This window comes from Geotrypetes seraphini, chromosome 3 (genome assembly GCF_902459505.1).
Source record: "Geotrypetes seraphini chromosome 3, aGeoSer1.1, whole genome shotgun sequence".
Taxonomy (NCBI): domain Eukaryota; kingdom Metazoa; phylum Chordata; class Amphibia; order Gymnophiona; family Dermophiidae; genus Geotrypetes; species Geotrypetes seraphini.
In genome coordinates, this window is record NC_047086.1 from 92,449,587 (window position 1) to 92,473,295 (window position 23,709).

Below are 23,709 nucleotides of genomic sequence, written 5' to 3' on the forward strand. Positions count from 1 at the left end.
TTCACAATTTAAATCGATGCAATTACATCATTGATGGAAGAATAATCAATATGTCCGAGCCTTAAAGGACCACATTCCAGATATATTTAATTTAGCTACAACCTTATTAATAAAAGGTCATACAGTATCAAATTATATAAAATAATCATTCCTTCATCTTCAACATATACTTCAGCTCTTCAGCATATTTGGAAACAATATTGTGGCCATGTACTTGATGATTCAAGCTGGCTCCTATTTTAGAGCAAAAGAATGAGGCCTCTTACGACAGCAAATTCTATTCAATCCTTGTTTTTTCTATTTCATAAGTTAGTGTGGGCTCCGCACAAACTATCAGCGGCTGGTCTAGTGACATCTAAAGTACCATATTTTTCGCTCCATAAGAAGCACCTGATCATAAGACGCACCCTAGATCTGGAGGAGAAAAACAAGAAAAAAAATTCTGATCCAAATTCTCCTTGCCAGGCTCTGCACCCTGTCCCCCCTTCCTGCCAGGCTCTGTACTCTGTCCCCCTTCTGGTGCTCTAATGGTGGACAGGGCACAGGGCATGCAGGATTAGTGGCCTAGTGACAGGCAGGCAGGCCTAGTGGCCAAGTGACAGGCAAGGCCCCTACCCGAGGCAAGCAGGTAGGCAGGGCTCCCCAATATGCACAATCTTTCTTCTCTTCTTCACTATCCATGTGTACCATTTCCTCCCTTTCCATTAAGTATCACATCTCTGTATCTTTATTCCTCCCCTTTCCAACATAATTCCATGTCCCTGTCCCTATGCTCCCTCCTCTTTCAGCATTTCTTTGCTCTGTCTCTTTCCCTCCCCATGTCAAGCTTCATTTCCTTCCTCCTGTACTCCCCACCCTGAGGCAGGCAGGCAGGGCTCCCCGTACCCCCTCTGAACTCCCCACCCCATACCTTAATTTAGTTCCTCCAATGCAGCTTGATGGGCCTTTCCTCCTGGAACCCTAGTTAGGCATATCCCATCTGCCGCGGGGGCTGTAGCGAATGCGAAGGGAGTCAGAGGAGCGGCAGTGGAGGTGGCTGAGGCCCAGATGTGCCGCCCAGCGCTGCAATGGGTGGAGGGAGGGAGGAGAGCGGGAGGCCGGAATCCGCTGCTGCTGTTGCCATAGCCACTCGCTCCCTTGTCAGGGCCACGCCACCATGCTGAGATTCTCAGCAGCTTCCAGTTCCAATGGCTGCTGCTCGCACCCAGCCCGCAGGAAAGCTGCTGTCTCCAGCTTCTCTAGCGGCAGAGCTGCGCACAAGGCTGCTTGCATGGTCGGCTGATGCAGCTGCCTCCTGTTCCCTTCTCTAGTGGCAGAGCAGTGCACAAGGCTGCCTGCCTGGTCCCACGCTGCTTCCCGCAAGAACGGAAGCGGTGTGGGACCAGCCCAGCAGCCTTGTGCGCCTCTCTGCTGCTAGAGAAGGGAAGAGGAGGCAGCTGCATCAGCCAACCAGACAGGCAGGCAGCCTTGTGCTCTGCTCTGCCATTAGAGAGGCAGAGTGTCCAGTGAGGGAGGGAACCAGAATTAAAATAAGGTAACCGGGGTGGGTGGGTGGGTGGTGGTTTGGGTATTCGCTCCATAAGACGCACCCTTATTTCCACCAATTTTTTTGGGGGGAAAAAAGTGCATCTTATAGAGCGAAAAATACGGTATGCTAGAATTGTAAACAATTACCTAGTTCACTTATACACATGAATGAATGGTCTCTTATTAATTCCTTCTGGAAAGAAATCTGAGCAATTAGACAAAAGGTATTTGATATTTTGTCCCAGATATCTTTATCAATTGTTATATTCAAATCACATTCTCCAGACATTAGTGTTTCTGCCAAGAACAGGAAATTGTTTGATATTTTAATCACAATTGCCCAGAAATTAATCCTTTCTAGTTGGAAAACTTTGCATCTTCTTAATACCAGTGTATGGTGGAATTCAATTCTTTTTCACCAGAGATGAAAATGGCGATAGCAGAAAAACGTGGAATATCTACATTTTGTGACCTTTCTCTAACACAACAAAATTAACCTTGCAGTCCTTATGGATACATTGAATTCTTCTCTTTATGAAGTGATGTGTAATCTTTTTTTTTTTTTCTTTTATATGCACTGTGCTTCCATATTTTGTATTTTATATTATTTATTGTAATATTATCTTGTACTGTATGGGGCTCATAATCAAAAGAGAAAAACGTCCATAAAACGGCCTAAGTCGGCACTTGGATGAACTTTGTCAAAATACATCCAAGTGCCGATAATGAAAACGGGTTTTGGACGTATTTCTAAACAACCTAGGCCTTCATAGTGCCGCTGAACAACCAAAGCTAAATGGGGCGTTTCAGGAGGAGTGTCGAGGGCTGGAGTTGGGTAGGACGTGGGCCGGCTTAGACTCAGTTGTACAGCATGTATAACATACAGCCCAGGATCAACGGAACTTGGACGTTGTGACTTAGATCATTTAAAACATGGTCTAAGTCACAAAAAGCCACCTAAAGTCACCAGATAAGCACTGCAAACACATAATACAGACTCCGACACACTACCCCAGTGATCACCGACCCCACACCAAACCCCATAATAATCGCAATCACGCTTTCAAAATTCAGCCTCCAGACCATCATCACCTGGCAGCCTGGCATAGGAAAACCTAGTCATCCAGCACAGAGACGGCTTAAGCCGTCTTGGGGGTGGGGTAGGAACTCATGGAGAGGAGGACCCATGCCCATAAGCCCCTGTAATCACTGCATTGATACTTAAACATGTGCACTGCCCTATACACCCCAAAACCCTTTTGTACTGGCATATAAGTGGCTCCTGCAGCCCTAACGGCTATTGGAGTGGTAGATAAGTGGGTCTAGGGGATTCAGGAGGTGGTTTGAGGGGCTCACCTGACCTATAAGGGAGCTGTAGTGAGGAGAAGACATGGCACCCTTTTTGTGAAGTTCACAGCAGTGCCCTGTAAGGTACCCCACTATTTAGGTGACATGTCTGGGTGTTCAGTCCATCACTTTGCAGACCCCTCCCACGTCCAACAGGGTTTGTTCTAGGTGTTTTGGACTTGGACGAAAAGTTGGATGAAAATGTGGTATAAAGATGGACGATTTAGCGACTTGGATGATCAGATCGGCAGGATGTATAGTTAGACGATTTTTGAAACACAAAAAATTTTGGACGTATTTTTCGAAAATGTGTCCTAGGCTGTTTTTTACTTTGGATGACTTGCAACTTAGACGAAAACGGACTTAGACATTCCTTTCGATTATGCCACTCCACGTATTTATGTTCAAATATGTTACTGAAATATGTTGTATTTCGTTATTCATATATTTTTCAATAAAATATCTTGGAAAAAAAAATAAATTAAATGAAGCCTTGACCACGTTCTTAAGTATGAATCGCACTTAAGTCATGTGTCGGTAACTTAGGGACTGTCTGTAGTGCATAAACACAAGGAAGTGTACACATGGGCATGGCTCTCAGTTACACAAACACAGTAGAGATGATTATAGCTGCAGAAAAATCTTTAATGGAATCTTATCAATGTGACTCAACAGAGCCATTTTTCGGCCTCTTGGCTGCAATCAGGAGTCCCAGATGTTGTTAGTGGTACAACTAATCTGCTTTGCAATCACAAAACTGTTGAACCAAGGGTATAATGAACCAATAATAAGCTGTGTGCAACGCATAAATCAGCTGAAACATGGTTGTATTGAGTTGCATTGATAAGATTCCATTAAGATTCTGCAGCTATGGTTATCTCCACTGTGTTTGTATCTTTGATATATTCTGTGGAGTTTGTTCTTCTGTCCTTGCAGGGCTCTCAGTTATACATGTAATGCCTAGAGTTACCGTATTTTCACGCAAATAACGCGCACCCGTATAAAACGCGCACACGGGTATAGCGCGCAGAAATCACGATGATATGTACAAAAACTTTGGTATACCGCGCTCACGGGTATACCGCGCATGCTGCCCGACGCTCCTTTCGCCCGCCCTGACTTTCCGTGCGCTGTCCCGACTCTCCGTTCACCCCCCCTGACTTCCGTGCACTGTCCCCCCTTGAAGGTCTGTCCCCATCCTGAAAGCCTGATGCCCCCCCCCCGACGTGCGATACATCCCTCCCCCCCGAAGGACCGCCGACTCCCCAACAATATCGGGCCAGGAGGGAGCCCAAATCCTCCTGGCCACGGCGACCCCCTAACCCCACCCCGCACTACATTACGGGCAGGAGGGATCCCAGGCCCTCCTGCCCTCGACGCAAACCCCCCTCCCCCCAACGACCGCCCCCCCCAAGAACCTCCGACCGCCCCCCCAGCCGACCCGCAACCCCCCTGGCGACCCCCCCACCCCCCTTCCCCGTACCTTTGGTAGTTGGGCCAGAAGGGAGCCAAACCCTCCTGGCCACAGCGACCCCCTAACCCCACCCCGCACTACATTACGGGCAGGAGGGATCCCAGGCCCTCCTGCCCTCGACGCAAACCCCCCTCCCCCCAACGACCGCCCCCCCCCAAGAACCTCCGACCGCCCCCCCAGCCGACCCGCGACCCCCCTGGCGACCCCCCCACCCCCCTTCCCCGTACCTTTGGTAGTTGGGCCAGAAGGGAGCCAAACCCTCCTGGCCACGGCGACCCCCTAACCCCACCCCGCACTACATTACGGGCAGGAGGGATCCCAGGCCCTCCTGCCCTCGACGCAAACCCCCCTCCCCCCCAACGACCGCCCCCCCCAAGAACCTCCGACCGCCCCCCAGCCGACCCGCGACCCCCCTGGCGACCCCCACGACCCCCCCACCCCCCTTCCCCGTACCTTTGGTAGTTGGCCGGACAGACGGGAGCCAAACCCGCCTGTCCGGCAGGCAGCCAACGAAGGAATGAGGCCGGATTGGCCCATCCATCCTAAAGCTCCGCCTACTGGTGGGGCCTAAGGCGCGTGGGCCAATCAGAATAGGCCCTGGAGCCTTAGGTCCCACCTGGGGGCGCGGCCTGAGGCACATGGGCCCAACCCCGACCATGTGCCTCAGGCCGCGCCCCCAGGTGGGACCTAAGGCTCCAGGGCCTATTCTGATTGGCCCACGCGCCTTAGGCCCCACCAGTAGGCGGAGCTTTAGGATGGATGGGCCAATCCGGCCTCATTCCTTCGTTGGCTGCCTGCCGGACAGGTGGGTTTGGCTCCCGTCTGTCCGGCCAACTACCAAAGGTACGGGGAAGGGGGGTGGGGGGGTCGTGGGGGTCGCCAGGGGGATCGCGGGTCGGCTGGGGGGCGGTCGGAGGTTCTTGGGGGGGGGCGGTCGTTGGGGGGGAGGGGGTTTGCGTCGAGGGCAGGAGGGCCTGGGATCCCTCCTGCCCGTAATGTAGTGCGGGGTGGGGTTAGGGGGTCGCCGTGGCCAGGAGGGTTTGGGCTCACTTCTGGCCCGATATTGTCGGGAAGTCGGCGGTCCTGCCGGGGGGGGGGGGGATGTATCGGACGTCGGGGAGTCGACCGGGCAAGAGGGCTTGGGCTCCCTCTTGCTCCGATCGTGGATGCGGGTGCGGGTGGGATCGCGTGCGAGCGGTCGTTCGGGGTGGGGGTGCGAGCGGTCCTGCTGGGGGGGTGAATCGGGCGTCGGGCGGGGTGGGAACTATGTTTTAAAACTTTTGTATACCGCGCTCACGCATATAACGCGCGAGGGGTATGCGCGGTAGGTAAAAACGCGTATAACGCGCGCGTTATATGCGTGAAAATACGGTATTCCAGTTCTAAGGCTGGTGTAATTGTGGGCAGTGTTCCCTCTAAGGTGAGCGCATGAGCGATCGCTCACTATTTTCAGTGGCGTCGCTCATGCTTCTTCTGGTGTAGCTCACTCGAGCGGAGGTGAGAGGAAGCGGCGGCGGTGGCGGTCTGCCCTGATCGCCTAAGATGCAGCAGCGGCGGCTCCTTTCATGATCCCCGCAATCAGTGGCGTATTAAGTGGGGGGGGAGGTCCGCCCCTTGTTCTCATTGGGGTAACGCCGGCCCTGCAGCTCCGGACTTCCCCACACCTGCCCCCCCTTCGGATCGCTATTATTTTACATGTTATAGCGGCGGCGCTGTATCCATCAGTGGAAACGTCTAACCTCGCCCTGCCCCGGAACTCTTACTGCAACAGTGACTTCCTGTTCCTGCCTAGACGGGCGGCTGCTGCAGTAAGAGTTCCGGGGCAGGCCGAGGTTAGACGTCTCCACTGATGGATACAGCGCCGCCGCTATAACATTTAAAATAATAGCGATCCGGGGGGGGGGGGAGTCCGGAGCTGCAGGGCCGGCGTTAGAGGGAGTAAGAGCTGATGGTGCCGCAGGGTCCCGCGGGGGGAGGGAGGAAGGAAAAAGAGGAACCGAAGCATGGCAATTTTGGGAGAGCAGGTGTGGGGAAGTCCAGAGCTGCAGGGGGGAGTGTTGCGGTACCCAGCTGGAGGGAGAAGGAAGATGAGGGAGGGAATGAAAGGAGATGCCAGGGCTTGGAGGGAAGGAGGAAGGTATGCCAGACTAAGGGAAAAGGAAGGGGGAGATGTGAGAGCATGGAGGGGGAGCAAAAGATGGAAGAAAAGGAAAGGAGATAGATGCCAGAGAATCAGGGAAGGGAAGATACCAGACTATGGGGTGCAAAGGAAAGAAAGGAGAAGAGAGAGATGCCAGAGCATAGGGGATGGGGTGGTGACAGAGAAAAAAATGGAGAGGTGGCAGAGCTGGCTGGCTTTGGGGGTGGGCAAAATCTGGAAGACAGTGGGGGGACATAAGAAGGAGGCACTGGGGGCACAAAGGACACAGGAAGGAGGCACTGGGGGCACTATGGACACGGGAAGGAGGCACTGGGGGCACTAAGGACATGGGAAGGAAGGAGGGAGGGAATAGAATGGGACAATTGTTGGGCCTGAGTGCAGAAAGAAAGAAAGGATACACAGTCAATTAATAGATGTCCCCTTTTGATGAAAAAAATAAATGGTCACGTTACCACTGACTTACTTTCTCTTCAGCAGAGTCAGCATCCGCACTGAGGTGCAGGAAGGTCCCGCGATGACTCGTCTGCTGGCTCTGCTCTGGAAGAAGTAAGTTACGTCGGAGGGGGTGGACTCGGCAGACGCAGTCATTGCGGGACATTGCCGCAACTCCCTGCGTCTGCCGGGTCCACCCCCTCCAATGTAACTTACTTCTTCCAGAGCAGAGCCAGCAGACAAGTTATCGCGGGCCTTTCCAGCATGCGGCTGCTGAGTCCGCTCTAGAGCAAGTACGTCGGAGTGGGGTGGATTGGCAGCAGGCAGCTACAATCATCGCGGGACCTTGCTGCATGAAGGGAGAGAAAGGAGCAGGACTGCTGGAATGGAAGAGTGGTGGAGGGAAAGAAAAGGGGCAGGGTGGTATGGAAGGGTGGTGCTGATGGAATTGATGTACAGAGAAAGGGGAGAGACATAAGGGGGAAGGATATTGGAGGGAAAGAAAGGGGGAAGATGCTGATTGAAGAGGGGTGGATGGAGGGAGAAAGGGCAGACATTGGATGGTAGTGGGGAGCCTATGCTGGATGGAAGTGCAGATGGGAGAGATAAGGGAGCAAATGCCAGAAGGAAATGGGAGGAGAGAAAGAGGGGAGCAGATGCTGGATGGAAGTGGACAGAGAGAGGAGAAGGTACTAGATGGAAGGGTTGGAGAAAGAGGGTACATGATGGAAGGAGGTGATAAATAAAAGGAGGGCACATGATGGGGAGAAAAGGATTGAGTTAGGGAAACACTGGAGGGGTGAGGGAAAGAGGTGGCAAGCTTTAGGTAGACAGTAAAAAAGGACATTGATGAGAGGGTAGTAAGAACATAATCTAGACATGCAGAAAATAAATTGAAAAGGGAAATGAGGGAAAAAAGGGATTGCAGAGGAGAGGTGTGGGAGAGGGAAGGAGAGGAGAGAGATGCCAGACCAATGAGGGTGAAAGGAGAGATGAAAGGGGGAGGCATACAGTTTCTGGAAGGGGCATAGAAGGAGAGAAGATGCCATATAGGGGAAGAGAGACGGCAGACAGTGGATGGAAGGAAGAGAGTTACAAGAAGATGAGGAAAGCAGAAACCACAGAAGACAAAGGTAGAAAAAAAATTTCTATTTATTTATTGCTTTAGGAGACATGTGTCACTGTTTCTGTGAAGCATTGTATGCAGAGTCCAGCTTCTTGCTGGTTCAATTTAACCTTTGTCTATGCATTTTTATTTTATCCCCCCTTTTACAAAACTGAAGCGTTTTTTAGCACCAGCCGTGGTGGTAGCAGCTCTGATGCTCAGAATTCTATGAGCATCAGAGCTGTTACCTCCGTAACTAAAATCCACACTACAGTTTTGTAAAAGAGGGAGGGGTTAGTTTGTGATTACATATTCCATAATAGGCGAAGGTGTGTTCTGTGTGTTCGAAAGACATAGTTTTCTGTTAGGATTGACGGTGTAGGATTGATCTGTGCTGGTCTGGCTTGTTTAGTTTTACAATGGGTGTATTGATGTACTGTTCACTGCAATATGTAAGATGCTGCCTTTTCTTAGATACTCATGTGTGACGTGTGGCTTGTTACTAAAAATCATGTTTTTCGGACAGATGGGGGGGGGGTGCCAAAAAATGATGGGCCCCGGGTGTTACATATGCTAGGTACGCCACTGCATTATGTAAAGATACCAGAAAGCTGGCGAAGCAAAAACTTTAAGTAAATTGTTATTCTTCTAAGTTTTGAGTATTTAACCCTCCCACAATCTCATGGGCATTCGTTTCAAGTTTCAAGTTTATTGAGATTTTGATTTAAATGCAATATCAAATATTTTCAATGTGTATAACAAAAATAAATTTTGGGAAATAAATAAAACCATTTGAACAATAAACATACAAACATATCCATAGATGATTAAAAATACATAAGGAGTACAAGGATAAACTACATTTGTTTAAAAATGCGTCCTCCGTGCCTGCTCATAAATTTGTGGAATATGTAACTTGTCGCTCATGCATATTTTTTTTTGCACACACCTCATCAATCCTTAGAGGGAACATTGATTGTGGGTACCTAAATATTAGGTGTGCAGCCCCCAAATGCCATTCTAGAATAGGATCTCACTGTGCATCAGTGGGGCACATACATGGAGGCACCCAGTTGTAGATTTGCCCCCGGTGCCCAAAGTTATTTCCTTTATTCTTTTAGCAATTGGAACTACATCTGCGGAACCATTCTGCAAATTTAGTGCTAACAATTAGGTGTGCATTACCCTCCCTCAAATTCTGTATATGGTGCCTTATGTTGTGGGTGCAGATTAGTACGCACAGCCAATTTGCGCACACAACTTATTGGCAATTAACCCCTCATAATTGATACTAATTGGTACTAATTAAAAGTTATACACACAACTTGGTAGGTATATTCTGTAATGTGCTGTGTGCCACTTGTAGTGTGTGAATTGAAAAGGGGGTGTGCCCAGGGGGAGAAGCATGGGCAGAATTTGTGCATACTTAAAGAATATGCCCTTGGGAGGAGCCTTAGGCCTCTGAGCCTATCATGTCCTTAGGCCCCTCCTCGTTTATCACACAATGTACCGATGACGGGAAGGCCTGCCATTTTGGATCGGTGGACCTCAGAGCTGGGAGGGACAGAGTATCCCTCCTGCTGTCTCCACAAAAAGGTACTGGGGTGGGGTGGGGGAAAGTTCAGGGGAGATTTGGAGGAGCATCCAATGGCAGGAGGAGGGGGCAATCCACCTGCCTTTTTTTATTGGGGGTGGGGGGCGCCTGCATACCCAGGTGAATGCCTCCTTACAAATACACTCTATGTCATTTGAGTGTGTATTTGTAGTTTGCCAATTAGACAACCACTGGCATTTTCACCGGTTAAGTTTATAGGTGCAAAAATGTCAGTATTGTGTGCATTTATTTTATACAATTAGCAAATAAATGTAAATGGCTTATAGAATTGTTTTCCATATGTGCTGTCTAATAAAAACATCATACTATCATTTAAGTTTTTCTCTGAAGAAATAGAACTTGTATTTTTAATTAATATTGCTTAAAACTGTGGTTCATTGTCCTATTATCAGGGACCCCCAGACAGGCTACATACTTTGGTGCAGTTAATTCAGTGTTATCTAATGCATATTAAGTGTGGATATCATGAAGACCTGACTGGTGCTCTCTGAAGACAGGGCCGGGAACCCTTAAATTATTTGAGTAGGCCATTTCTTTTTAAAAACAACTTGTGTATATTTATAGGTGCATCTGCTGACCCAGTCTCCCTGGCAACACCAGTAAGCCCAGCTGTTCCAAACAGCAAAGATTCTCAGAAACATCAGCAACCAGTGAAACCCAACCTCTCCGCCCCAACAAGACCTTCAGTTTTAGGTACCTTTCTTGGCTTCTGTACACTTCCATGTCTGTGAATTAATTGCCTCCTTATTCATTAGTTAGATAGGCTTCAGATAACCCTGTTTTTCTGCTGTGTAACTGCTGTGATCACATTGTAGAACCACCTTGGAAAGGCTGAGATGCAGAATTTTGCAGGAAAGGGAATTTTGCAAACAGAAAGAGAAAGAAGAGTCTTGCCTCCATATGTAACAACCAAACAAAGAAAAGAGGCAAATGAGATGGCAAAGTCCACCAAACAGCTACTTTATTATTGTGGAAAGTCACAAAATCATAAAAGGTCCCGACTAGGATCCCAGTTTCAGCATCCATAGATGCCTTCCTCAGGGAACTAATATGTGGACTGTGTGGTAAACGTGTGTTGTGGACTTGAAACAAAACAAATTACTCATCGGCGTCTTCATAATAGATCGCACGATCCTAATGAGCATCAGAGCTTTTACTGCCACGGTCAGCGCAAAAAAAAGTGCTTTGATGTTGTAAAAAGGGGGGGGGGGGGGTTAATCTCTCCATTATGACTTTGTCTTCCCTGAAAGCCACTTTTATTCCTCTGCCATCTAGTGGTCCAACTGATTCTCTCCCAGCTTCTTGCTTTTCTGCTGCTGTAGAATTTTCAATCCATTTGTTTCAAGGCCCTCCTTAACATATAACGCTACACCTCCACTGATTCGATCCACCCTATCACTATAATATAGCTTATACCCCAGTATGACAGTGTCCCATTGATTATCATCCTTCCACCAGGTATCAGCAATGCCTATTATATCTATCTTTTCATTTAATGGAATATATTCCACCTTTCCCATCTTGTTTCTTAGGCTTCTGGCATTTGAATACAGACATTTCAAATAATGTTTGTCATATCTATTTGCAATCTCTAAAATCAGCCTGTTCTGTATTTAAGGAAACCTGGTCTTCTGTGGCCTATTTTGCTCTGTCTTTCCTTTTATGATGATATCTTTTAAAGATAGCTTGTCCCGAACCATTCTCCTTTGAGCGACTGTTGGCCTTCCCCCAGTTTCTAGTTTAAAAGCTGCTCTATCTCCTTTTTAAATGTTGATGCCAGCCTGGTTCCACTTTGGTTAAGGTGGAGCCCAAATTTGTGGAATAGGCTCCCCCTTCCTCAGTTCATAACAAATCTAAAACCTTCCTCCCTACATCATCGCCTCATCCACGCATTGAGACGCCGGAGCTCTGCCTGTCTCTGACACAGCGCATGCAGTGTCATAGTAAAGGGGGGCGAGGGTGGTGGTTCATCCTGGGCACCATATTGGTGGGAGTGTGACCCCCTCCTCCTCTCCACCCCTGCCTCTTCCCATTCCTCCTTTCCATGCATGCATCCCCTTCCCTTCCCCCATAACTGTAGTTGAAGTTGTTCGCAGCTGTCAATAACGTGCTCTTTGTGACCCCATCGGCTCTCCCACTGACATCACTTCCTTGTGCCGTGCATAGGAAGTGACATCAGAGAGAGCCAACCTTGTTGTGAGGAGCACGTTGTTGACTGCCGCAAACAACAACTTCAATTAGAGGAACAAAGGGAAGGTAGGGGGCAGTAGGCGGGATTGGGAAAGGAGCCAGGGAGGGGGCATGCATGGCAGGCAGGAGCAGGGAAGGAGCAGGGGGGTGGGGGACCGCCCCAGGCACCACTCAACCTCGCTACGCCACTGTGTGCGTGGAACAGGGAGCATGTCTGAAAATGCTAGCCTGGAGATTCTGGATTTTAACTTCTACCTAAGAGCCTAAATTTGTCTTCCAGAACCTCCCTACTGCATTTCCAAGACAGCAGGCTCCTCCCCAACATTGTCTAAAATCATATCTAGGTACACATGAGGTCCTCCACCTTCGCATCAGGCATTCAAGTGACCAAGCGATCCTCACATCCACCAGGCACCCAGCTATCAACATTCTTAATGGTCAAATCTTCCACTATAATGGCTATCTTAACCCTTCCCTCCTGGGCAGAAGCCCCAGGAGGCACATCTGCGGTGTGAGAGGACATTGCATCCCCTGGTAGGCAGGTCCTGGCTACATGATTACCTCCTACTTCACCAGGGTGATGCTCTCCTTTAAGAAGATTTCCCTCTTCTGAGGCAGCACAGATGTTGCCAGACTGGAGGTGAGACTTCTCCATAATGACTTTGTAGGTCCATAATGTCTTTGGAGGAGCTGAGGGAGACAGAGAGGTACATAGAGGAGACCTATGCACCTCTCTCCATCAAATATGTGACAGTGCAAAAGACTGGATAGCTCCCATCTTGCTGCTGGACTGCTGACTGCATCTTTATATTGGTGATTTCTTTGTTAAGTTGCTATGAGAGTTGGAATATGTACTCTGAGTTCCCCTAAAATTGCTAGTTATATGTTAGGTTATGGTAATGTTTAATTTTTATTATTATTTTGTAACGGTCTAATTGGTAGATTACTCTCCAAGGATATCCTAGACTATTTCTTTTTTATTTTTTTTTTTATTTATGAATTTATTCATTTGTTACAACTTATAACAATTCCATGAAAAAGAATGATCAAGGAAAATACATCAAAATAAAAGAAAATCTAATTCAAGTCCACATTATATGAGGGCTGCTTATTCTATTGGCATCATAAGAAAAGATTAATAGGAAATAAATTATTTCATAATCTTCAAATCAGGCAAAAAAGAACTTCTATATTTCACTCAACCTCAATCTCTGTATTAGTTTCAGGTAAAACATTTACTTTGTTTTTATCTTGAAGAAAATTCTCTAAATGAGCTGGATCTACAAAAACATATCTAACATTTTGATAAGTCACCAAACATTTACATGGGAATTTAAGGAAAAAGAAGCTCCTACACCCAGGACTCGAGTCTTGAGTTGTAGGAATTGTTTCCTCCTGTATTGTGTTTGTTTAGAGACATCTGGAAAGATGTTTATCTGTTGGCCACAAAACAAGGCATTCTTATTTATAAAATATAATTTAAGAATGTCTTGTTTTTCTATATCAGTTTTAAAAGTGACCAACAATGTTGCTCTTTTGGCTATAAAATCCTTCGATGATTCCAAGAATTGAGAAATATTTAAACTGTCTGGAGAAACTAATTGATCCTTATCCCCCTCTTCTGAAACTACTTTTACTCCACTAGGAATATAATAAAGATTATCTGGTATGAAAGATTCTATCTTAGTATAGGAAAGTATATCTTTTAAATACATTTTTAATAACTCCAAATGAGAAAGGTAATGGGATATAGGAAAATTCAGAAATCTGAGGTTCCTGGATCTCATAGCATTTTCCATTTTTTCCATCTGTAAGTGTAATAAAGTATTATCCTTAACATTAGAAACTGCATGAGATTGAATTACAGAAACAGATGCTTCCACTTTATCAATTTTTTTTCTCAATTGAAGCCAATTGAGCATCATGATCAGTCACTTTACTTGTTATCTCAGAGGAAAATTGACATAATTTTACTACTGTGCCTTGTAATGAATTCTCAATTCTATTCACAACTGTCCAGACATCTTGAAGAGTAACCACTTTATTGCCCAGCTCGGGCCTATTAACAGGTCCAGTAGGCATAGAAACAGGAGATACAGATAACGGTTGTTTCCCCTTTGTTATGGTTTTGGCATCCAGTTCAAGTTCAAATGAGTGTAGAGGAGATGAATCCAAATCTACTATGGAATCAGAATCATCTTTCTCTAAGGAAAATTGAACAGGTTGAGGTGGTGGCGTGGGTTCCCCAGATGAGAAAGAGACAGATTGGGTCTGTAAATCATGCTTACCTTCCAACACCGTTACAGGAATATGGCATAAATGACTATCCATTGGACCTAAATTTGTAGTTGAAATAATGTTTGCCTTTCGTTTCCCCATAACTTCACAAATCTGCTCCCTGCTCCTCCTGGGCTCCGAAGGGGCATGTCCTGCCCCTTTGGCCATGCCCCTTCAGACACACGGTTGCGTTCCGCGGCTCACGGCTGGTTTTATTCCTGGGGGCGAGGACCTCTCCTCCCGATGGCAGATGCCGGGTGGTGGCTGCAGGGGTGCCTGACTGAAGGGAGATGTCAGTAACAGCTTCAGTCAGCCCTCTTTTCTCCGTGGCTCACGGCTGGTTTTATTCCAGGGAGCGAGGACCTCTCCTCCCGATGGCAGATGCTGGGTGGTGGCTGCAGGGGTGCCTGACTGAAGGGAGATGTCAGCAACAGCTTCAGTCAGCCCTCTTTTCTCCACGGCTCACGGCTGGTTTTATTCCTGGGAGCGAGGACCTCTCCTCCCGATGGCAAATGCCGGGTGGTGGCTGCAGGGGTGCCTGACTGAAGGGAGATGTCAGCAACAGCTTCAGTCAGCCCTCTTTTCTCCGCGGCTCACGGCTGGTTTTATTCCTGGGAGCGAGGACCTCTCCTCCCGATGACAGATGCCGGGTGGTGGCTGCAGGGATGCCTGACTGAAGGGAGATGTCAGCAACAGCTTCAGTCAGCCCTCTTTTCTCCGCGGCTCACGGCTGGTTTTATTCCTGGGAGCAAGGACCTCTCCTCCCGATGGCAGATGCCGGGTGGTGGCTGCAGGGGTGCCTGACTGAAGGGAGATGTCAGCAACAGCTTCAGTCAGCCCTCCCTTAGACTATTTCTTAAGAGCTAATTACTTTTTTTTAGCCTTCTAATTGCTTCAAGGAACTATAAATCTAATTGGTTCAATTACCATACCTTTTCTAAAAATTCCTATCATCTTCACTTTTTTTTTGTCCACTGTTGCACATTTAAGCGATCTTTTGATAATTAACCTCAACAATGGCACTGTGTGAGTAATCAGCATCTTAAAATACTGGGAAGGCATCCTTATCAGATGCTTTTCTCTCAGTCAGACTGCTAGCAGTCTTTTCTGTTTTCCCAGCTGATACCAGGCTATCTATAGACTGACAGTCTACATCAGGGGTGCCCACACTTTTTTGGCTTGTGAGCTACTTTTAAAATGACCAAGTCAAAATGATCTACCAACAATAACATTTTAAAAAACACAAAGCACACTGTACGCAGAGAAAATGTTAATTATCATTTGTTTTGGGGTTTTTTTTTCCAGAGGTCAAGGCAGATGACTTTAAAATATACAATGTCACCTCAGCAACAACTATACAAAAAAAGACAAATATACAACCCTCCCCTTTTATTAAACCGCGATAGTGATATTTAGCGCAGGAAGCTGCGCTGAATGCCCTGCGCTGCTCTCGATGCTCATAGGCTCTCTGCGCTAAAAACCGCTACTACGGTTTAGTAAAATGGGGCTATAGTGCAAAATATAGACAGTAGATATAAATTCTCAAAACAGACACATTTTGATCACTAAATTGAAAATAAAATAATTTTTCCTACCTGTTTGTCTGGTGATTTCATGAGTCTCTGGTTGCACTTCCTTCTTCTGTAAAGCCAATTTGCCAATTTATTTATTTCTGCCTTTCTTTCTCTCTACCCCTGCCCCCCCAACCACCATGCCGATTTCTTCCTGCTGCTTCCCCAAGCCAAGCCAGGCCTGGCACATACAAGCGCTGGGCCCACAAGACTTCACCTCCAGCGTCAATTCTAACATCGGGGAGGAAGTTCCAGGCCAGCAAGGCAGCGATTGCCTGGCCCAGAACTTCCTCTCCGACATCAGAATTGACCTCGGAGGTGAAGTCTTGTAAACCTGGCGCTTGTATGCACCAGGCCTGGCTTGGGGAAGCAGTAGGGAAAAAAAGATCGCAAAGGCAACACGATCGACTCGCATTGCCTTTGCAATCTACTGGTTGATCATGAACGACCATTTGGGCACCCCTGGTGTACATTGTCTGTTTTAGGTAGCATAGTACTAAATATATATTCACCTGTGTTGTTGCTGGATTACCTTAGTTCTGATCTATAAAGACAGCTGGAAAACTCTTTGAAAGCCCGGCATATTTAACTCCTATGGCTCTCCTCTTCTACCCCTTGCAGTTTCCTTAAGCTGTCTAGAATTTCTCTCTCTTTTTTTTTAGCTTAATAATTTTCTGGTATGATTACCATCTTCCAGAATATCTCTCTTGGCCAGCTGCAGGATATTTTTTTTCTATTTCAAGTGCGTCAATCTTGTTCCCAAGGTTATTTTTTGTGTTCTGCTGTACTTTCTTCATTTGGAAGAGATAAGCAAGTCCTTGCTTATCTTTTCAGGTCTTGTAGCACTTTGGCTGTGCTATCTTGACAATGTTGGCTACTGTCACCACAGTAATTGACAAAACCTAGATAGAAGCTAGAAAATATAATGAGCTCACTAGTGTGAGGTGACCAAATACTATGTGATCTCTGGCTGTCAGAGGATGCAGGTCTCTCCTCCAAGCCCATACAGATTCAAATTGACATAACTTTATTGACAAGACAATTTTAAGGCGATAATTTACAAAGTAGTAATACATTACAGTAACTTAGTATTGCAGGGTAAGATTTTCTTTTGGCATTATCAGCAGAATAAGTTAAGGTGCCAATTCCAGTGCTTAACGTATTCTGTGTCTTTATTGCAACTACTGTGTTTGGGTGATCAGTGATGCTAACTATGGGCACTGAGGGGTGACCTCACTGATGCTGTCCAGATTGATTTAGGCTCACTATTGAGCAGTCCTGAATTTATCATAACTTATCTGGATAAATCCTGCCACTGCTTCTACTCCTCTCCGACCTGCCCCCATTTTGCCTGGGTAGTGCCCAACTGTTTGGTTTACCAGATAACAACCAGGCATTTAAATTACTAAGGGCTCCTTTTACTAAGGTGCGCTAGCGATTTTAGTGCACGCTAAACGCTAAAGCCTCTATAAAGCTTGAGTTAGTATTTTTCGTTTAGCGCGTGGTTAGCATTAGCGCGCACTAAAAACGCTAGCACACCTTAGTAAAAGGAGCCCTAAAGTACAAAAAAAAAACCCCAAACATATTTCTGGAAAAAAGTACAAATCACCAATGACCAGAAATAAATAGCTATAAATGCAATAATGCATTTTTAAAAAATATAAAAACATGCAGCCATATAGGGCTCCTTTTACTAAGCTACGTTAGAGCATTAACGCGCGGAATAACGCGTGCTACATTGCCACATGCACTAGACGCTAATGCCAGCATTGAGCTGGCGTTAGGGCTCCTTTTACAAAGGTGCGCTATTGTTTTTAGCACACGCAGGATATTACCGCATGCTACACCGTGCGCTATGTAGCTAGAACTAACGTCAGCTCAATGCTGGCGTTAGCATCTAGCGCACACAACAATGTATATGCGCTATTCCGCGCATTAATGCCCTAATGCAGCTTAGTAAAAGGAGCCCTTAGTTCTAGCTGCATAGTGCGCGATAAAATCCTACGTGCGCTAAAAACGCTAGTGCACCTTAGTAAAAGGAGCCCATAGTGCTGCTTTAGAAGGTAAAAGTTTTCTCATTCACAGGGCTGATCTCACTACCATTTGTGACATTTTTTATATAGTGTTAGAAAACAAGAAATAGTTTCTCCCAATGTAACAAAATATAATTGCTTCAAATAAACTTTAAATATGCAGCAAACGCGGGGAAGTTTCGTTGTGGTTGTTATCTGGATCACTTTTCAAAACAGGGAGTAGGGAAGTTGTGGGTAGCCTACCCAGTCACCAACACATAACACCCCTGAATATTATTCTGGCAGTGCACAGAAGTGATCTGGTGCTGATGTGTATTGTCCCTGGTCAGGTTATCAAATGCAGGAAATTGATAAAGATCTGATTACAGATATCCAAAAGTTCAGAAGGAAAGAGGAGGTGCTGCTGATGGGTGATTTAAATTTGATGGATGCTGACTGGAAAGTTCTGTCAGCGAAATAAGAAAGAAGTAGGGAGATTGGCACTCTCAAATGGGGAGAACATATCTAATGTTCGTGTGGGTGCCCTCCTGGGAAGTAGTGATCATCAAACAGTTTGGTTTGATATAACAGCTAAAGTGGAGGGCGGCCACACAAAACTCAAAGTCCTAGATTTCAAATGCAAGGACTTTAGTAAAATGGGAGAGTACCTGAAGGAAGAGCTGTTAGGATTGGAAGACATGAGAGAAGTGGAAAAACAGTGGTCTTAGATGAAAGGAGCAATAAAAATGGCTACTGATCTTTATGTGAAGAAAATGAACAAAAACAAGAGAAAAGGAAACCGATATGGTTCTCCAAACTAGTGGCGCAGAAAATAAAGGCAAAAGAGTTGGCGTTTGTGAAATATAAAAAAAAAAAAAAAAATCAAGAAGAGGTGTACAGAAAGAACAACTAGGTGAAACTGAAAGAAGCTAAGAGAGAGATATATCTGGTGAAAGTGCAAGCGGAAGAGCAAATGGCTAAAAATGTAAAAATGGGAGACAGATTTTTTTTTCAGATATATTAGCGGAAAGAGGAAGATGAAAAATGGAATTGTGAGATTAAAAGATACTATGAACCGATATGTGAAGAGTGATGAGGAAAAAAGCAAACATTCTAAAAGAATACTTCTGTGTTCATGGAAGAAAATCCTGGAGATGGACCGAGATTGTCTGGCAAAGTTATACACGAGAATGGAGTAGATACCACGCTGTTCATGGAAGAAAGTGTTTATGAACAACTTGAAAAATTGAAGGTGGACAAAGCGATGGGACTGGACAGGATCCATCCCAGGATATTGTAATCCGCCTTGAACCGTAAGGTATAGAAATCACTAATGTAATGTAATTGAGGAAGCTCAGAGAGGTTCTGGCGGGTCCTATTAAATATTTGTTCAACAAATCTTTGGAGACGGAAGTGGTTCTTGGGAATTGGAGAAGAGCGGATGTGGTGCCAATTCACAAAAGTGGTCACAGAGATGAAGCGGTAAGTCTCACTTCGCTTATTGGAAAAATAATGGAAGCGCTGCTGAAAGAAAGGATAGTGAAATTCCTAGAATCTAATTGGTTACAGGATCCGAGGCAACATGTTTTTACTAAAGGTAAATTGTGCCAAATGAATCTGATTGAACTTTTTGATTGGGTGGCCAGAGAATTGGATATGCTCGATCTAATTTACTTAGAGTTCAGCAAAGCCATTGACACAGTTCCTCATAGGAGGCTCTTGAACAAACTTGATGGGCTGAAGTTCGGACCCAAAGTGGCGTACCCTGGTAGGGCTAGTCTCAGTTAGGGCGCTGGTCTTTGACCAGAGGACTGCTGCGTGAGTGAACTGCTGGGTATGATGGACCACCGGTCTGACCCAGCAGCGGCAATTTTTATGTTCTTATGAACAGGATTAGAAACTGGTTGGTGGACAGACGCCAGAGGGTGGTGGTTAATGGAATTTGCTCGGAGGAAGGAAAAATGATTAGTGGAGTCCCTCAAGGATCGGTGCTGGGGAGATCCTGTTCAATATATTTGTGAGTGACATTGCTGAAGGGATAGAAGGAAAGATCTGCCTTTTTGCCAATGATACCAAGATTTGTAACAGGGTAGACACTAAGGAGGGAGTGGAAAACATGAAAAGGGGTCTGCAAAAGTTAGAGGAATGGTCTAATATCTGGCAACTAAAATTCATTGCAAAGAAGTGCAGAGTAATGCATTTGTGGATTTGAAGTCAGAAGGAGCCATATGTGCTGGGAGGTGAGAGACTGATGTGCACAGATGGGGAGAGGGACCTTGGGGTGATAGTGTCTGAAGATCTTTTTTTAAAAAAATATTATTTATTCATTTTAAAAATCAACAATTAGTGCAACAGATTTACAAACAAAGTGATACATAAAAACAGCACCCATTACCATCAAATATTATTAAGATAAATACCTATTCTCCATCCACCCTCCTTCCCAGGAAGTGTATAGCATTCATTTAGAAAATAAAGGGTAATCACAAAAATCAATTCTTGCTATATTTTGTGAATTTATTATGTCCCGATTGTATCAAGTACATTCGTTCAAACTTATATACTTGACATAAAGATTTCCACCAAAAACAATAATCAATTCTATCCCATTGCTTCCAATTTTTCATAATTAGCTGCATTCCAACTCCTGTCATTATAAGAAGTAATTGATTGGGCTCTTGGGCATTAAAAATGTACCAAACAATACAACCTCATACGACAATGACAATGGGACTTCCAATATCAAGATAATTTGATTCCATATGGATCTCCAGAATTTAAGTATCAAGGGACAAAAGAATAGTAGATGATCCAATGTCCCTATATCAAGATGATAGTGCCAGCATCTATTAGACTTAGAACTATCTAACTTTTGTAATCTAACAGGGCTCCAAAAAAATTATATGCAACAAAAATAACCAAGTCTGTCTCATAGATGCTGACGTCGTGCATCTCAGCCTCCAAGTCCAAATCCGTGGCCATTGAGACACAGAAATCTGCTGCTTAATCTCAATGTTCCAAATGTCTTTTAGACCAGTTTTTGGTTTTTTATTCATATATTAATTTATACCATTTGGCTGCCTGATACCCTAGCAAATCAGTCTGGAAGCATAGACCCAGCAAGCTAAACTGATTTTTAAGATTTTACCAATCAGGGAACCCCTTTTGAATGGCTTGCTTCAACTGCAACCATTTATATATTTGAGATTTTGAAATACCGAATGATTGTTGCAGTCGTGAAAAATCAAGCATTTCCCCATTTGATATCACGTCATCCAAAGTACATATGCCTGCCTGCAACCAATGCTTCCAGAGGATCTTAGACTCGCCAATTTGAATCTTGAAGTTTAACCATAAGGACTGACATGTGGATTGATGAAACTGAATAGGTGTTAGATTATTAATAATTTGCAATGTTTGCCATGTGGAGAATAAAATTCTATTGTCCTTATACATCCTAGGTAACTTGATACTCAAAATATGACACAATCTTAATGGACCACTAAACAATAAACAACGGAAAAAGTCCTCTTTGTTGTCAAACTAATATCCTAAATGGACTTTTTCAACACAATTGCTTCTAATATGTGTAATATGGAAATCGCAACTAAGCTCTCAGATACCTGGGCCAATCAGGCCTTAGGCTTCGGCGGGATGGGCCGGGAAGGGGTGGGCCCGCCTCATTTCGACGAGGCGAGCCTGCCGGCTGGACGGGCAAGACCCGTCTGGCCAAAAGAAAAGGTTAGTTTGGTGGGGTGGAGGTTTGGGGGCTGTTAGCGCCGGAGGGGGGGGGAGGGTGCGTCTTCGGGCAGGAGGGATTGGGCACCCTCCTGCCAGATCGGTAGTGTCGGGGTGGGAGGGAGATCGGTAATGTCGGGGGGGGGGCGCGGTAGGTAGTGTCAGGGGGGAGCATCTTTCGGCATGAGATTTTGGGCATCCTCCTGCCTGCAATCGGACAGGGGGCCGCGGCCCGCTATACTTATAGCGGCAGAGAGATCCCTTGCCGCGATAAGTGTAGTGGGCTGTGTCTAATCTAACCCGATTCTCTAACCAGCGTCTGTAACATGGACGCTGGTTACAGAATCGGGGTTTAGTGTAGGCCCGATTCTGAATAGGACACCTCTCCCGGGCGTCCTATACAGAATCAGGGCCTATGTGTAGAAACAGAGAAACATGATGGCAGATAAAGGCCAAATGACCCATCCAGTCTGCCCATCCTCTCCCTATTCACCCCTAGCATCCTTCTAGCTTTCCTCATCGCTTTTCAACCTTGTTGGCCACCTTTACATAATCACATAGTATCATACCTAAGTCCCACTCCTCTTTTGTGTACAAAAGTTCTTTACCTCCTAAACTGCACTGTTCTAGTACCTTGTCTCTGAAAAATGGGTTCTTTTGTGTGTGCATAAACATATGAATAAAATTATGCAGATTATTTTTTAAGCTGACCACCTTACTGAATATTGGATGCAATAATAATAATAACTTTATTCTTATATACCGCCAACAATCTTGCGACTTCTAGGCGGTTCACAATAAAGAGAAACTGCGCAGGCAGCGATTTACAGAGTATAGCAGTGTACATCTGATAGTAACAGCATTAGTAATAGTAACAACAGTTTATATACTGCAGGACCGTGAAGTTCCATGCGGTTTGCAATGAATTAGAAAAATTCCGTAAATTGATTGGAGCATTCATAGTTATTGATTAGGGGTTGACAGTTTACAAGATCAGATTTGGGGGGATTACGAAGGGGGCTATTGTCCTGACTCGTTACCTAGGTATTTCGAGAACAGGTATGTTTTTAGGTGTTTCCATAGTTGTTTGTGTGTGTAATTAGTTTTTCTAAGTCTTTGCCCCATAAGGCTGCTTGATACGATAGAAGTTGTTGATGGTATCTCTTATATTTGCATCCAATAGTGATAGTGGCTTCCTTTAACGAAGCCATGTTAGGCTTTTTTATCACTAGCCATGGCAGTATTAGCTCTGATGCTCAAAGGAATTCTATGAGCATCGGAGCTTTTACCACCGTGGCTGGCGATAAAAAAACCTAATGCGGTTTCATAAAAGGGGAGGAGTAACAGGGTGATAAGCTTACAGAGGACAATAATGAAGGACAATTCCCAACTTTATTTGAATGTTTAAATCAACCAATCTGGGATTTTCAGGTGAAAATGGAGCTGATTTTGTTTGGTAGAATTTCAACAGCTTAGCTTCCAGGTATCTTCAGTAGTGATTTACAAATTATGCATCATTCTGTGGTCTACTTTCAAGTCATCCCTGGCAGACTTTAGCTATTTTTTATTTGTATATGTATTTTATTGCCCCTATTTTACAACCTGAGGTGATTCATAATTATGTTTTCATAAATTAATGCCATTGCAATGCAGAAAATGCCTAACTTCCTATCACTACCACATCATTGAACACATCTTGCCAACCTCTGGATATGCCTGCTTAAGAAGACAAGTCTTACCTAATTTCCACAGGTTGAGAATCATTGCACTTTATTCTTGTCGTTCTTTACTCTGTATCTTCTGAAGAAAGCAGGTGGAATGTCTTATCTCTCAATACTGTGTGGTTCAAGGTATCACTTGTGTGTAGCTGGATATGCACTGCCCTCATGTGGTAGAATTGTAAATCATTCTTTAAAATTGGAGTCATTCTTTGCCTTCGACTCAATTACCCAACTTCTGTTCCAGCAAAGAGATAATGATTCAATGTTTAAAAAGGCATCTATAAATTCCCCTCACACAATGATGTTTTCCACTGATCTTTGATCTGAATAGCAGAGCATACTATCAGCTTCATTATAATATACAAGGTTTCAACCTGCGTGTGCATGATTGGTTGCAGCTTGGAAGGGAAGAGAGCAGTGGGAACAGAGGGACAGCTTCCCACCCCTTAGTTAACGTGACAAAGTGTGGTAGTTAGGGATGGTTGGAAAGAAAGGTAGGTGCTTAGCAGAGGAGAAGGAAGAGGAAAGACAGGGGACCA

General features: G+C 45.3%; 1 protein-coding gene across 1 annotated transcript in view; it reads left to right on the forward strand.

Moving 5' to 3' along the window:
• Positions 1-23,709, forward strand: part of GREB1 (growth regulating estrogen receptor binding 1) — a 336,727-nt gene that overhangs the window by 144,989 nt on the left and 168,029 nt on the right. The window contains exon 7 of the mRNA XM_033939035.1: positions 10,226-10,354. Coding sequence (XP_033794926.1) covers positions 10,226-10,354 — 129 coding nt within the window. The remainder of the gene's footprint in view (positions 1-10,225; positions 10,355-23,709) is intronic.